Source organism: Nesoenas mayeri (assembly GCF_963082525.1).
Source record: "Nesoenas mayeri genome assembly, chromosome: 16".
Taxonomy (NCBI): domain Eukaryota; kingdom Metazoa; phylum Chordata; class Aves; order Columbiformes; family Columbidae; genus Nesoenas; species Nesoenas mayeri.
In genome coordinates, this window is record NC_137562.1 from 11,894,747 (window position 1) to 11,911,381 (window position 16,635).

The 16,635-nt window shown below is 44.1% G+C and overlaps 1 protein-coding gene across 2 annotated transcripts; it reads left to right on the plus strand.

The window, feature by feature from the left end:
• The first annotated feature begins 1,835 nt into the window (after positions 1-1,835).
• YWHAB (tyrosine 3-monooxygenase/tryptophan 5-monooxygenase activation protein beta) lies at positions 1,836-15,072 on the plus strand. Of its 2 annotated transcripts, none has more exons than XM_080354456.1 (6): positions 1,836-1,934; positions 9,378-9,678; positions 10,674-10,797; positions 11,203-11,366; positions 12,647-12,742; positions 13,205-15,072. In XM_080354456.1, the coding sequence occupies exons 2-6, from the start codon at positions 9,385-9,387 to the stop codon at positions 13,259-13,261; spliced, it is 735 nt and encodes a 244-aa protein (XP_080210582.1). In that variant the 5' UTR covers positions 1,836-1,934; positions 9,378-9,384; the 3' UTR covers positions 13,262-15,072. The 2 variants fall into 2 exon arrangements, with proteins under 2 accessions (XP_080210582.1, XP_080210583.1); XM_080354457.1 differs by lacking the exon at positions 1,836-1,934 and adding an exon at positions 7,634-7,734.
• The last annotated feature ends 1,563 nt before the right edge of the window (positions 15,073-16,635 follow it).

Consider the following 16,635-nt stretch of genomic DNA (forward strand, 5'->3'; position numbering starts at 1 on the left):
AGAGTGTTTTCTAGTCCTGCCTGGCTGGTGCAGAGCTTGTTTAGTCATTGACTGAGTCTGTCCCTGAGATAAAGGCTGGCCACTTCTACAAACTGAGTATTAATATGGGGATATACATGAAAGGAGCATTGAATACAAGTTAACTCTGTCGGGTGTCAGCACTCCCAAGGTCTCAGCAAGAACACTAAGAATGGCTCAGACAGAAACCTCAAAAATAGGGGCTATGGAGAAAATCAGGGGAAAAAAACAAGTTTTGCCTAGAAAAGAAAAAAATTAGATGACAATAACTGGTCTAGCTGAGTCAGTGTTTGTAGCTTAAGATAACTTGCTGATGCCAAGTAATTCTCCTGACTTTCCGAAGTAATTAACCTTTGGATTGAGGCTAAGCAGGAAACTAATGAAGTCCTTCCATCACTGAAAAGGGATCTGACAGTGACTTTGACAGGACCAGGATTGTATCTGAAAGCATCGGGGAAAATTTGGCTCCAGGATTCTGTAAATGACCAGACTGCCTTTCAGCCCCGATAATAATGCTGTGTTGCTGCTCTAAACTAGAGACTTGGGAGCAGGGGGTTGTGTGTTCAGTCACTGCTTATCCAAAAAGATTACACGTGTTATAAAATTGTACTCTTTTCCTCCAGTTCCTTCTTGGAGACCAACCAAGACTCTTCCTCATGCCCCAAAAATGCTCCCTCCATATATCTAGTAAATGTAGTTCATTGCAGTTGCATAAATCTTACCTAGCCAATAATGATCTTTTCAGTGAAAACATGCAATTTAAATTGCAGTGAGGAGCCACTATTAAACCCACATTTAAAAGGTGATTAGCAATTCAAAACATCTGTGAACTTATATATGATGGTGCACAGAATGGCACCCGCTGTGGAGATGTCTCTTATCGTGGGGCTCAGACAGAGAAATGGCAAGGAAGCCAGAATCACGAGATGGCTGGGTTTGGGATGAACCTCTAGAGACCTTCTAGTCCAACCCACCTGCTAGAGCAGGGTCACCAGAGCAGGGCACACAGGGTCGTGTCCAGGCGGGTTTGAATGTCCCCAGAGGAGGAGACTCCACAGCCTCTCTGGGCAGCCTGGGCCAGGCTCTGGCACCTCACAGGAAAGAAGTTTCTCCCCATGTTGAGACAGAACCTCCCGTGTGTCAGTCTGTGCCCGTTGCCCCTCGTCCTGTCGTTGGGCACCACTGAACAGAGTCTGGCCCACCCTCTGACACCCACCCTGAAGATATTTATCAGCATAAGATCCCCTGCCAGCTTCTCTTCTCCAGGCTGAACAGATCCGGCTGTCTCAGCTTTTTGTTGTAAGAGAGATGCTCAATCAATAAGATGCTGTCTTGTTGTTGCTCGAGAACTTGCTGCACCCCCCAGCCAGAGCAGCCCCCGCCTCCTTCACGGCGATTAGCGTTTACCAAAGACACACCACAGAGTGCCCTACGTGTGCGAAAGGAGCTCCAACAAGACAAAGAGCCTGAAGGGTGCCAGGGTGTGACAGAGCAGCCAGGCCCTGCGGAGCCCGGGGTGTGTTCACGCAGCGGGCGGGGCCCGCCAGCTCCTCGGCCCCCTCACGTTCGCTCCCCCTGCCCGGCCATGGGCGACGGGGCCGGGCCCGCCCCAGGCGGGATGGGTACAGGGCGCAGGCCGGGCTCCCGGCTCCGCCATGGCGGGCGGGCCGGAGCGCGGAAGCGGCTCAGCCCTCCCCGTCGCCATAGAAACCGTGAGCCGGCTGCGCCCGCCGGCCCAATGGAGAGGCGAGAGGGGCGGTGGCGTCCCACCCCCCGCGGCGCCGGAAGGGGCGTGTCGGCGGCGCCGGAAGCGGGGCCGCAGCGCCGCAGGGTGTGTGTGCGTGCGCCGAGCGGCCGCCGCGCTCCGAGTCGCCTCGCCCGCCGGGATCCAGGCCGCGGTGCCGCCGCCCCGCCAGGTGAGGGTCCCGGGCCGCTCCCCGCCGGCCCCGCCCGGGCTCCGTCCCCTTCCCCTGCCGCTGGGCTTGGGCCGCTGCGGCCCCACGGGAGCGTGCGGGGGAGGCCTCCCGGGCCAGCCCCCCGCCGGCCGGGCCGGCTCTTCCCCCGCGGCGGGGAGGGGCAGGAAGGCCGCAGCAGGCGGCGGGGTCGGCGGGTCCTGGCTCCCCTCTCCGAGTAACGGGGTGACCCTCCCGCGGCCGCCGCTGCGGAGCCCGGGCGGGCGGTGCCGCCTCCTCTCCCCCGAGCGCCCGGCCCTGCCCCGCCCCGGTGAGTCACTTGCTGCCGGGAGGGCGAGGCCGCGCACACCTGTACCGAGCGGCCGGGGCTGGAAGGCGGCGATTCCCCCGCCACCCCGGGGTCAGTATCGTTCACACCCTCCCCTTCCCCAAGACTGCTGCGTTCCCCACACGGGGGGATGGGGTGTCCTCGCCGCTTCTCCAAAGCGGGGACCCTGTGCTCGGCCGAGATCCTGGGCCCTGTCAGCGCGAGTGGGGAGGTGCCGTTTCTGCGCTGGTTGATCTGAGCCTGCTCGTGTAGGACCGAAAGTGATCACGGAAATTTTGTAAACGCTTTAGAAAGAAACAATATTATTTTAGTGTTTTCCCCTTTCTGTGTCCATTTGGGACTAGAGATGCATTTACAGAGAACTCCAGAGGGAAATAAGGTGGCTTTAAGCCAGCCCCAGTCTACAAAAAGGCTGGGCAGTAACCCCAGATTAACAGCTATAGGTTTCATTTGAGGTATGTATAATCAGATACTAATTGTTGTGGTCAAATGTCAGTGGCATACAATCACTGTGTCAGTGCATGGGAGCCAAAATGCATCTAATATACAGTTTGTAATATGAATTGGTTCAGCTAAATTCCTTATTAATAGTTAAAAGAACTTCTCTAGTGGCAGGAAAGCAAAAAGCACATCGTGTAACACTGTAAAAGCTAAATTCCTACATAAAAATATCAGAGAGTTTGGGAGCATTTGTAAGGTTTTGTAACTTCAGTGGCAGGAGGAATATTTGTCTTCAAGCATTCACTGCTACAGGACACCTCAGTCAGAAATGTTAATACTTCTTTATTAAAAGAAAAGCTTGGTTTTATTTTCAGATAATAATGAGATATAAACGAGACTAGAAAACAAGTAAGAATGCCAGTGCCTTTTTCACTCTTCATATTAGAGGACTGCAAAAATATACCTTGTATAATATTTTGTATGTTAAATTGGTGCTGGTGAAACGATAGACTCATTGCACAGATGGGCCTAGTGCAGTTTTCTCAGCCTCGTTACTCAGTACCGCATGTTCTGATCTCTGCTATTTTGATGTTGAGCCTTTTTTGTTCTAAGCAGGCCTTTGCCAGTATGCAGCTTTTTGTGCTGCATGTGAATAAACTCAGATGAGGAGGAATTAAGTAAATAATGATTTGACTAACGAGGTAAAAAACTAGTACTCGAATCCCTCTGGTATCCTAGTAAGACGAGGCATTATAGTGTTTCTTTTATATGGCTCCACTTTTTGCCCCACCCGGTAATAATAAATCCTCTCAGTTTATTATTAACAAAAGCGATTTACCTGTGATATGAATACATTTGTTTGGCATGAACTTTTTGCCTGGGGGAAGATTTTTTGGGATAGCTCACTATTTCCACCTGGATTCCAGCCAAAACCAATTCTGCTCGCTGGAACAAAAAGGTGTTGCCATGTAAGTATACTGTGCATTGGAACCGCACGTTCGTCTCCACCTGCGTGAAGTGCTGTAGGAATGTGGTGGTGCTGTCCTTTTGAGCCTGCGCTCCCTCATTTGAATGACGTTAAGAACAAGGCCACTGTTACGAAATTTAAGCTGTCTGTACAACATCAATATCCCTGCACGCTGTTGGTACTTGTCATAGAAATTTCCTAATTGTCTATGGAGACTGAAAACCAGTGAAGGTCATTTTATTCAAGAAATTGTATTCATCAGTTTTAGGAAGCCACAAGTAAGGAGGGCAGGAGCTGGCCAGAGCAATTCTAGGCATGGCTTTATAAAATGTTAATTTTATCTGAACATTTGCATAAAGATTTGAGCTGAAGGCCGGGGTGCACAGTTAATCAGTAGATGCAGAGGAGGCTGAAGTTATGTGCTGCACAAGGTCAGCAAGAATATCACAACTATGAAGTTATTTTCCTTTTCCCCCTCATTATGTTGGCAGTATATTTTACTGAACTCGTTATACCCAGGCTCTTGTCAGTTGCGGAAGATTTCGCTGTTCAGGTCTTACCAGACGTGTTCATTTTCTATTCAGTTATTTAGCAATACGTGGTAGCCTTTGAGGGAACCAAAATAGAGAAAGACAACTGATGTAATACTGCAACAAAGCAAGGAATGTCCTTTGCACTCCATTTCAAGAGAGTTGACTCCTTTCCTATAAAGAATATCTGTCCCTAACGCTCCTTGACAGTGAATGCCATCAGCATCGTGTGTGCCTGAACTATGGAGAAGGCTTTTCCATTTTTTTTAGAAATAGTATCTCCAAAGGTCCTACTCTCTGTAGTTATAGAACTGTAATTTGAAATACCACTTACCTCATGTGAATGGTTAATTTTGGAATGAATTGCCCATCCGGAAGTCGAATAAGGTATGTTCACATATTGTTGGAAGATTGAACTACAAATTCTGTACCGGTCTGCTGCTTTTCCTGCTAGAATTTGAATGGACTTATGGATTTGTGACTGAGAAGTATGATTGCATCCCATTTCCCCAAATCTGGTTTTACATTCATTTCTCACAGGGAAATGTGTAGGTCTGTTAACCTACATCTCGACTCTTTAGGGAACAGTGTGTCAAGCCAGTAACCACACTGCTTTCTCACCAGTTTTGTTACAGAGTGGAAGCATTTGTCTGATAGATTCTAGTGCTTGCTATAAAGAGAAAAACAGTACACAGAAATCAATGACTTAATTAGCATCAGAAGAACAGGTCATTGAGACCAGCGGACTCCAGGCCAACGTAGGCTTATTAGTATTGTCTTGTCAGTTCAATATGTTATATAAGCCTTTTTCACTGTCAGTGTTTATTTGATTTCTGCAGTCTTCAAACAGAGTTACTTCTGATCTGTTTGGGCTTTGTCCTAAACAGCTCATCAAGATTGGAAACAATAAAAGCTATGAAGCAGATGTACTAATTGCTGAGCAGTAAGATGTAATTCTCCTCAAGCTCCTGCAGTTTTCTGAAGAACAGTATCAGTGTGTTTTACTCCTCAGCTGTTACTGAGATATAAACCTCCAGTTCCATGTGTCCATCCATTCCTTTCTTTCTGCATCTTCCACTAAAAGCAGCAAGGCAGTTACAAACTAACGTGTTTTACAGGCTCTGAGCTTTGATTCTCAACCTTTGATGCTTTGTAATATGTTTCCGAGTCTTGTCTACGCAGGTGTAAAGATTTTCTGGTGGTGGGAAGTGAGCACTTGTAACTTCTAGGACGTGTATACATGCTGTTCTGTGTTTGTAAGAGAGATTGAAAGAGCTTAATCTGTATGGGAGAGAGATAAAATATAATAATAATAAAAACATATTTGGAATGTGAGATTCAGGATGATTCAAATTTCTAGCAGCTGGTCTAATTGGCTGCAACTGCTGGCTGGTGGTTGGTAGCATCCAGCTACTTATTTTGGAGGGCTACTAAGTTGTGGTTTGACAGATTCTTAAGACAGAGTCTTAAGAATCTGAAATGTATTAACGCATCTGAGAATCTTCTGCATAGAACAGCCAGCTTTCAGGACTCCTCCATGGCTGCGATCCGCACGTCTCCACTCCTTTCTCCACCTTCCTTCTGTCCCCCTTGCCAACGTGGCTGTGCCATCACTAGTGCTAGAATAGATCATTCCTGCTGGCCTCCTGCTCCCCACCTGTGTGTGTTTTGCTCCTAGCTGCAGGTAACCTGTGTTAGATGGCTTCTGTGCGTGGCTTAGGAGTATTTCTAGCTGTAGGCTTTGCTGGGTTCAGACTGTGGCACACTGATCCTTGTCAGAGCGTGGCTTTCGTCTCCCCTATGGGAGGGACCAGTTATAACTGAGAGTTGCTTCTTTGCCTTTTCAAACATCACTCCTTTCCTTGTATCTTTTTTCCTTCTGGCAAACACTTCCCTCTTTTGGAGCTCAAGCCAGCATAGCTCTGCAAAGCTCTCTCCAAGCTTCTAACAAGGTAAGCAATGGAGGATTGAATAAGGATTTTAAATGTTCCTGTGTGCAGCACCCTGTGAACAAAATAATGGCAGGCTTACTGTCGATGGCAGATATTTTGGTGTGGGCAATGATTTCCTTACTGCATTTAAGTTCTTTTAAATCCATATTATTGAATAATACTTTGTGTTTCATAGCAAACCTAGCAACAGTACAGCTATTAAGATGAATTAATTAAACAACTCAAGCCCCTGTGTACTGAATTTTTATGTCAAAACTAAGCCAGTGAAATTCTGAGAAACCCCATCTTCAGTAATCCATTTCAACTTAAGATGTGCATAAATTAGTTTAGTTACATTATTGAGGAAGGTTGTTTGATGAGAAACAACTTTCTGATGGTTTGTGCTGGTATTTTGCTTGTGTAATTGATATGTTAAACTGGTTTTTGGATCTCTTTTATCCACTAGGTCTTTATGCCCTTGCAGTTCCATCTGTGATTTCCTTCATGTGTCCTTATATGAACCCATTGACTGCCATGAACTGACTTGCATCTAAAGATAAATATGTCAGTGAGCTTCATAAAACAAACCACACCATTTCTAAACTAAACCCTATACTGTTTATAAACAGAATTCTGTGTGGATGATTTGTCTACAAATGAGACCACTATTGGCAAATTGCAGATCAAAGATAAAACTGACCTTTCAATGGCAAAATGTAAACTCTGTTGAAGCTGCTTGCCTCTGGACTTCAACAAGCAGGCTTTTTCTACATAATAACCACATTCCATAGGAAGAAGAGGAGAAGATAAGATGGTTGTAATAGAAATGCTTCTAGAAGCTGTGCAGACTGTGAGGAAACTAGAACGGCTCTGAAACTGCTTTGCTTAAATGTCCTGTTATTTAAAGTTGACTCTTGTAATGTAAAAAACATTCTTTGATGCACTTTGCTGATGTTCAGATTTTAGTGAGTGAGCAAAGAAATGTCACTCACAAATTACTTCCTGCGTTAAGTACATAGTCTAAATTTAGTGCTGAGTTAAGGGAATGGCTTACGAGGTTTGGTAGACTCAACAGTGAAAAGTGAGATGGGTTCTCAGTGATAAACAGTCTGATTTCCTTAGGCTTGTTATGCATTGATACTATGATACACTTCAGAGCAGGGAGAAAAAATACACATCACAAGCTCCATTTCTCCCTTCCATCCTCAGGAACTATCCTTTTGATAACGTTGCGGAAGCCACTTATGATACAGCATATCCCCATGGTAAAAGCCTCTTGGGGAAGACTGAGCCAAATTAATCAGACCTTGCAAGAACATGTCCTGCTGCTACCTGCAGTCAGTCTGTCTGGTGGAGCACTTCAATCTGAAGCCTGTGTGTCACCTTTTAATAGGTGCCAGAATCCAGTGGTTTAAATGTAGTATTTGAAATGGGACTGAACTGCAGCTCACCTTTACTCACAAGTCTGCAAGAAGTCTCTTTCCAGGAGGCTGGTTTTAGCATTACAAATCCTCACTGAGTGCCTTACATGGATGGATGTGTTAGGCTAGATCTACAAGGGATCAAACACAAGCAGGAGTGAGTGTGACTGGCAGATCCATAGCAGGTAGGACATGCGGTTGCTGGGTTTACTTCAAGAGCGTTCATGTGAAATAACAATGTTTGATGTAGTATCTCGGGTATGGGTTTCTTCTTGTTTTTTTGCTAAAGTGGAGTATCTTTGGCTGGAGGGATGGAATATGGTAATCTAATAATTCCGTAGTTAGGATTTCGTCCTTTCAGTAAGAAACTCTGAAAGTGCTCATACACATGTTGGGAATTTGGGTTTGCATCTCGGTGTTTTGGTTGAGGATTCAGTACAGGGACCTGGTTTCTCCAGGTGATAGTGTGGTGGCTGATAGTTGAATTGAAATACAGACTGAGCCATATGTGCGAAACGTTCTTCATCAGGAGCCTGTCACACTGGGGTCTTTAAAGGAGAACCCAGGGAAAAGGCTGCAGCAATTCCTTTCAGCCTGTTGCTGCTTTGTAATAGGGCTGTAGACACATGTCTAATGAACAGAAGTAAACTTATTCTTCCTATTTGCTTTATATTATTCTTTTAGAAGGTGTTTTTAGGCTGTTAGGTCTCAGCCTAAAAACTTCTCTTCTGGACAGTGAGAGTCCTGACTGGGATTTATGGAGTAGGAGAGGAACATTATTGCTCAGTGCTGACAAGAAGGCCATTTACTTTGATAAAGGCAAAGAAACTTGTTTAAATTATCTTGTGAACCTGGCCCTAGGTGGTTGAGTATAAGGTTGGTAGCTCAATGGCCAAGTTACCTGTATGTTAGCATTGTCTTGTACAAGTAAGCAACACTCGAGCTGCCTCACTGGCACATTCCTTACTAACTTCATTTTTCATTGCTGAAGCTCTTCAGGGACCTCGTGGTCATGTGATGTGTTTTTCTTGGCTTCAGTTACTAAACTGCGTTATCAGAAATTATAAACAAGCTGTTTCCATGTAGGCAATTAGTTTTGCAGTCATGACCATCACGTGGGCCATGTCCCATTTGGTTTTCATGCATATCAATGTTATTAAAAGGTTTTGAAAACCGGAGGCTGCAGCCACACTAGCTGTGTAGAATCATCTATTATACATATGTTGATGCATGTATAAAAAAACCCAAACAGACAAAAAACCCCACCAGTTTTAAATGTACTTTCCATAGTTGCCAATAACTACAGCTTTACTGGGTATGGTTTATTTAAACCCACAAACATCTCCTGTAGTGTGCAGAAAGTCTTCAGTGTCAGGAGCTGTCCAGTGCTTCAGTGCTCAGTGGTTGCTATAGTATAATAGTGGGGGGAAACAAACACAAACCCCCAAACCAACCAAAGCGGGTCGTGTCTGGGTTAGAATGTGCAGTGTCTTCCAGGCTGAGATGTGGCCAGTATAGGAAAGGAGGGAGATTTACGTAGGGAACATATAGATGTGTTGTGCTTAATGCCAGTATGAATTTTGCTGCATTTTGAAGAATAATGCTTACTTATCTGCAGGGTTTTGATTAATCATTTGCACATAGAAATTATACATATCTGGCAAAAAGCCATATACAATTTAGAAAATAAATCCTTCATATTACTTTGAGTTGATAGATTTCCCACTTACTAGTGACTGTGAGTTCTGCTTCACCCTTCAGCATTAACTTCCACCGTGCAGACAATCAAGAGACATTTTTCTTTGTTTTTCCTCCCCACTGATTGCAGGAGAGCCATGGACAAAAGCGAGTTGGTACAGAAAGCCAAACTGGCTGAACAGGCCGAGCGTTACGATGACATGGCTGCTGCCATGAAGGCTGTCACTGAGCAGGGACACGAACTGTCCAACGAAGAAAGGAACCTACTCTCCGTTGCCTACAAGAACGTGGTTGGTGCCCGTCGCTCGTCCTGGCGTGTCATTTCCAGCATTGAACAGAAAACAGAGAGGAATGAGAAGAAACAGCAGATGGGAAGAGAATATCGTGAGAAAATTGAGGCTGAATTGCAGGATATCTGCAATGATGTTCTGGTAATAATCCAACAGCAAAAATAACAGTAGTTAGTGCTGCAGTGTTTTTCAGTGAGGCTTAAGGAATCTTACTAGTGCTGTAGACACTGCAGCACCTTAGCAGGGGAATAATTTTGCATGGCCGCATACTTGGGTACAATTCTAGCTCCTAAGTCATCTAGTTTGTTCCCTGGGGAATTTGTTATAAAAAGAGCATTATTTTTTTAATAAGAAAAAAGCAAACAGAGCAGTGTTGAAGACCTGGAGCTGGTGGCCAGGGATCACCATGAAAACAAACTTCAGTCTGGGGCACTGATATGAGTCCTGCTAAAAATCCTACCATTTGAATTCTTTTGTTCATGAATCTGGATGTCCCAAGGCTTGTTTAGTGGGTTTTTTTGGATGAAGAAGGTGTGTGCTTCTTCCTCCAAACCAGTTTCACTGTTATGTTCACTTAGATGAAAGGGCTTCTTTTTATTGCTGCTCATTTTGCTAAAGATCTGTCAAGAGCAGTTGCTATCGGTACTCTCAGCCTTTGCGTTGCTCTCTCAATGCACGTGTGCTGCAGCTTTTCAGCTGGAGTTGCAGATAGAATCAGTTTGTTGTGGATAATTTCACTGCTCTTTGTGTAATTCAAGTTTGTGGCCCCAAAAGTGAGTAAACTTGTGCTTGTGTCAGGCTGCTGGTTTGCGTTAGCTTGGTTGTGGACATAGGTTTGCATCAGTGTGTTTTAAGGAAGTGTTTTGCAGGCTTAGGCCCTGACAGCCGTGAGGTTCTGCAGGAGTGAACTGTGGATACCCTCAACGCAGCAAGTTTTCTGCTTTCCAGGGATTAGGATCCAAGTAGTTTCCCTTTTGTTCTGAGTTTAGACAACAGTAGGCAAAGTGATTAACGCATGAGTATACATCAGTCATTGTTAATGTTTCAACAGTTCGTGTTTATCATTGTGATGAAGGTTCTGTTTCAGACATTATTTTTATGACTTGGAAACAAAAAAGTGATGTTTCCTTTCTCAGGAACTCCTGGATAAATACCTTATTGTCAACGCCACGCAGCCAGAAAGCAAGGTCTTCTATTTGAAAATGAAAGGCGATTACTACAGATACCTCTCAGAGGTGGCATCTGGGGACAATAAGCAAAGTAAGTAGAGATGAAATCTCTCATCCTGCTGGATTTATTACTCAGAACTATTACTCCTCAGCTGGGATGGAAGTGAGTGTTTAATCACAGTACACTGTGACTTAGAGCTTGTGTGCATTCAGATTGCTTGGAATTTATTTTGAGTAAATTCCATTTTAAGTCTTTTAAACTGTTGAACTTAATTTCTGTATATCAAAGCTTTATCTGAACAGATGTTTCTACCTTAATACATCAGCCACTGGTAGGACTTTACATCTAAAAACACTGAAAGAAGTGACTATGCGTATATAATTGTATTGATTTCTAGTGGCACAATAGTCTAGACCAAGAATATAATATATGTACTTCCCCCGTGAAGTACAGTGATGTCCTGTGCATTAATATGATTGTAACTACTTCTTGCAGCAACAGTAGCGAACTCTCAGCAAGCTTACCAGGAGGCATTTGAAATTAGCAAGAAAGAGATGCAGCCAACACACCCCATTCGACTTGGTTTGGCTCTAAATTTCTCTGTCTTCTACTATGAGATACTAAATTCTCCTGAAAAAGCCTGTAACCTGGCAAAGACGGTAAGCAGACTCTGGGCATTACCAATTTTTGTCAAGGCTAAGGATATAGTTACATGGTTGCAGTAGGACTTTGTAGATAATGATGCTTTTTCATATCAAATTCTTTAAAAATGCTCTCATCTTGAAACTATTATCATCTTAGTGTATTTTCAGGTAAATTAGTCAACTTAGCTTGGCTTTAAGTAAAGTTAATTTGCTAGTGCAGTTGAGTGAAAGGCAAGACAAAGCGCCTCTTCTTATGGCCATGTAGTTCTCTTAGAATGAGCTTGTGTGAAATTTGAAAACACTTGGATTAATTTAGCACCTCTAAAGTGAAATATTTACTTGAATTTGAGCACTTAGCAAATACATGAAGTGTCATCTTTGTGCATATGTTCATAGCCCTAAATGCCCTTGTGTATCTGCGTGTGTGCGCTTGTCTCTCCAGATACCAAGAAGAGCTTGTGTGATGGCTTCTGCCAAACAGTCGTTTTTGTCTTAACCTTCTCCTTAAGATATGATTAGAGCCTTCTAAATGGAGCTTTTGGCATCTGTGAATGTTGTCTAATAGTAACATGAATTGTATGGCATTAGCTGAACCTTTGCGTTCTTAATATGCACTTCAGCAATGCTGTGTAACAAGTAATGTTGTTGTGCAAAGCTGCTGTTCCTGCTTTTTTAGTTAATACGCTTCCATCTGTTTGAAACCCAGATGAAGAAATAGCACTTATGGCTCTTGGACTTGCAGCCTGGGCTTTTATGTGTAAGAGAGTGGTAGAAAGAGCAGCTTTATTAATCTCTAGTGGAACATACCTGTTTTCCTGTGCTGTTTTGAAAAGAAATCCAAGACCTTCCACCCCACCGTCAAAAAGCCCTTGTCTTCTGTTTTCTTTCCTACTTACCCATGTGTAATACATGTATCTATTTAATGGTACCTTTGTCTTTTATTGCCAATTTAGACCAGTGAGGCCTTCATTTTTAATGAAAGTGTTACTTATGTTGTTGTTAAGCCTGACTTCAAGCTGTGTGAATCATTCTTCAGCATGACAGTGTGCTTGCCTCTTCGGTGCTTGGTATTGCCACGGTAGGAAAGTTGTTCTGGGCTTTCATCTGGAACCCCCTGAGGACTTCTGTTTCCCACTGGTTGTCTAGCGCTCATTTACACTTCTTCTCTTGGTGGAAAAGAGAAATACTGGAAGCTTTTGTCACAGCATTTGAGTAGTAATGTGGCAAATTTGTAAGCTCTGTGTAAGAAGTGATTTCAGAGAGCAGTGTGACAGTGCTGCCTTGCATATTTTTAGGCATTTGATGAAGCGATAGCAGAGCTGGACACGCTGAATGAAGAGTCGTACAAAGACAGCACCCTCATCATGCAGCTGCTTAGGGACAACCTCACTGTAAGTACCGCGGGCGAGCTGCTGCGCTGTCGCTGCCTCGGCCCCTGGACTTCACTAACACTCCACATCTGACGGCTTGGGTAGTTCTGTGCCATTAAAAGCCTCTTCTGACGCATTAACTGCCTGTCTTAACTGCAGTGCTTTTTGTAACCAGGCCTGTTAGACTTGCTTGTTTAAACCAGAAATCACTTGTTACCACTGTAACAAGCTTTTTTGTAACAGAAAGTCCAGTTTGTCAGTTCTCAACAGCCAGCTTGTCCTTGTGTTGAGCTTGCAAACTTTTGCTGGCTTTTTACTAGTAATCCTTTGCCTGTTTTCTAGTTCATTATTCTATAGCTTTACTGTTAAATTCAGCTCTTAGCTGAGAAAAATGCGCAGCTGCTGCTAACTATGCTGTCTTCCCTTTCCTGGCAATTGTCACTATGTACTTTAGTATGAACATGTGCTTGTGTTTTCTTACAGCTATGGACATCGGAAAACCAGGGAGATGAAGGGGACGCTGGGGAGGGAGAGAACTAATGGCTGTCACGCTTCACTATATGTTCAATGTCACCCTGTATCCTACACATATATCCCTTTGTGCGACAAGCAAAAAGAATAGTACATCGACTTTCACAACCTCAACGTAGCAAAAACTGTCTGTGGGGTAAAAACGGTTGGTTGGTGTTTTGTGTACTTAAAGCGGAGGTCGGTTATTATAATGGCATTCCGAACTTTCCTATTATGAACATTTACAGTTACGATTACCGTGTTTATATTTTTAACTGAACACTGTGATTATGGGTTTTGTGATTGCAATTGACTTTACAAAACTCTTATTGGTAGAAAAGTAGACATCAATTATGTAACTCTGGTGAGCTTAATTTGGCACCAAAATAGTCGAAGTACAATTCTCTTGTAAAGTTGTACAGAAAGTTATAGAGATTCTATTGTCACACTGGGGCATGGAAGGAAAACAATCTGATGTATGGCATTCCAGTTAGTAACACTGCTATGAATTAGTTTTCCAGGCACACTGTAGACGTTTGTAACCAAGTCTGAGGCACCGCTTTCAGTCAAAAGCTCACTTTGTCAATCCTGTCTTTCTGGGGATGGGGTTTGTTTGGGGGAGGAGGGTAACGACGGAGTTAGCAGCTTGATTCCCAAATTCTTTACGCTGGCAGCTAGCTGGGATTTGACTTCTAAAAGTGCTTTCATGCTCATACACCATGCATGACTTAGGCCCCTTCCCACAGCAATAACGTACCTAATTATACCTTAGATATTCTTCAGTAGTGAGAATTCTTGGTTCACTACCATGGACTTGCAATAGGAGAAGATTCAATTTTTTGAATGGCCTTATTAGTTTGGATGATACCATGAAGTGATCTGCCACTTTTGCATTACTTCCATCTTAGCTGAGTTGAAATCTCCGTGGTATTACCATTTTGAATTTATCCTGAAAACTTAAGTAAATCCACTGAACCATCTTTAAGTTCACTTTATAGAAATTTTTATCCCATTGGACTCAGTTCACCCTCGACCCTCTCGCCTGTTTGAACTCCATTAAAGCAATTTTGGACTCCCACGTACACGTCGCCCTTCCCTTGATGATGGGCGATGTCAGGGTGGTGGGCAGACCTGGGTCTGCTCGAGGACAGGTTTTCTTGGATGCTTGAGAGCTGCTGGTGCTGTTGCATTCTTCAGCTCTTCTTGGTAGTACCAGGATCTGGCTCAAATATTCAGGATTTCCCCTTTATTGTACTGGAATGCAGACCTGCACATTTGTAACGCTTGTAATATTTGAGCTCCAAACGCCCTCACCTAGTTATGTTTCAAACATGTCCCATTCAATAAAACCTAATAAGAGTTGCGTGAATAATGCAGTGGAAAAGATTAGGAATAGTCACCTATCAGTCTCGCAGTATCATCCCCCTGCCTTCACATTCCACTTAGGTATAGGATCCATCTGTTTGTCTGTCCATCCGTCTGCTGAAGAGAATTTCATGCACTGATTTTAAAACTCCCCTCTACTAGCTGAACAAATTGTGCAGTTAATACTTGGCGCTTGATAAATGCAGTAGTGAATGTGGAACCGAGCCTGTCTGTATATCTGGTAGCTCTTCGCTTTGTTTTTACTGACCAGTATTCTGCCTAAAGTTTGCTTCTGTGACGGTTATATTGCCTAGCACACACGTGGTTGTGAGAATAGTATAGCAAAAAGAAATACCTGGTTATTGATGTACTAGATTTGTGTATGTCTTTTAAACAGTTCTAGTTTCACCTTACACAAAATAATCAGGAAAGTGTAAAAGAATTCAAAAGTGAATAATAAAACAATTTTATCAGTTGTTTGTGTCTGTTATCTTTGCTGTACTAGTGACAAGAAACCTGTGGTAGTAAAATCACCACTTTTATTAAATGCACAAATCTTGGATTGTATGAGTTGATTCATTATTTCCAAATGTTACTAATGCTAAATTACTCATTCCTTTGCAGAGATATTTCCCCCCACGCCCTCCCAAATTTGTAGTAGAGAACAGTTTCTCTTCATTTTTGTTGAGGTCACACTTACGTTGCCATTGCAGGACTTGAAAGAGATGCAGCTCTATTTAACTTGCTGTGAGTCATTGCAGATTGTATGGTTGAACACACTGTACATAGGAAAAGTCTGGTTACATTTAAAGGCTTTTCCTCACGTTTGTGGCCGCAGGGTCAGCTCTTCAGCTGCTCCTCTGTGCATCGTGTTTGTACCCCCGGCCACCTGTGTAACCTGCATGTACTGCAGGTAAATCTGTGTAACCCACGTGTACTGCAGGTAACTGCTCAGCTGTGGGTGTGCAAAGGAACTACTCGGAGTGAAAATGCACGCTTATTTTCTAGGAATTAAGTGCTTGAAGAGATGGGCAGCAATAGTCCCCTGATCTGTCCTGTGCTGCAGGTTTAAATAGTGGTCCCTCTGTATGTATCTAGTTATTGCCACTCTGCCATTTTCTCCTGCCCTTCTAGGCATACTTGCTCTTAAAATAATTTATTTCGTACAGTAACTCCCAATCTGCCTCATGTTGGTGACATTGTCAGGGTCACGAAGAAAAAATCCTGGGTCCTGCTAGCTGCTCCTGTTCATAGAGCACGTGTCCTGCCTCAGCTCTTTCGCATGACATCTGCCATCCTTACCATCTATTTTGTGGGAAATTATGAGCTTGAGAGACTGGTCTGCAGCAATGATGAGGAAATATCTTAATTTTTCAAGTAATTAAATCATTTTGGGAATGGGCACTCTAGCTTGCCCTGCCACTGTAGGAGTCTGGGTGTACTCTACATGTTTAAACTGATCTAACCAATGCTGCAGCTTCTCGTTCCTTGCACCGATGCTCATCTGACCCCAGGGTGGGGTGGTTCAGTGTGGGAAAGCACCTGAAGGCTTTTGGGATGGCGAATTTTCTCCTGGTCTGTGCTGCAGCTGAGCCTTCTGAGAGAAGGGGATGGGGTGGAGCTGAGCAACCACGCTTGGATTAGTTTTGTTTTAACGTGCGGGTGCTGTGTGGTGGGTGCTGCCTGGAGCAGGCTGGTGTATCTCCTGAGCAGTGTTAAAGGGCTCCATGGCAGCAGGAATCACATTTTTCATGGAATCCAGCAGCCCTGTTCGGTTGAAGTCAACACAAGACACTCGTCCTGCTGCAGTAGCTTCCCCACATTAGAGCACTGCAGCGTGGCAGTGAGGAGCGAGGCTGGCCGGAGCACGGAGGTGCTGGTGACGGGCACAGTGCAGCCCCACGACCCCAGTGGTGCTGGGGGAGCTGTTGGTGATCTGCCCTGCCCGCTACCCCGGGCTCCTCTGCTGCTCCATCCCGCGTTCCAGCTGCGTGGCAAGTTGTTAATGACAAATCATCTCTCATACATGCACCATGATG

Coding starts and splice junctions, on each gene's coding strand:
- YWHAB (XM_080354456.1), top strand. CDS start 9,385: ATGGACAAAAGCGAGTTGGTACAGAAAGCCAAACTGGCTGAACAGGCC. Junction 9,679..10,673: donor ATATCTGCAATGATGTTCTG/GTAATAATCCAA, acceptor TTCCTTTCTCAG/GAACTCCTGGATAAATACCT. Junction 10,798..11,202: donor ATCTGGGGACAATAAGCAAA/GTAAGTAGAGAT, acceptor TACTTCTTGCAG/CAACAGTAGCGAACTCTCAG.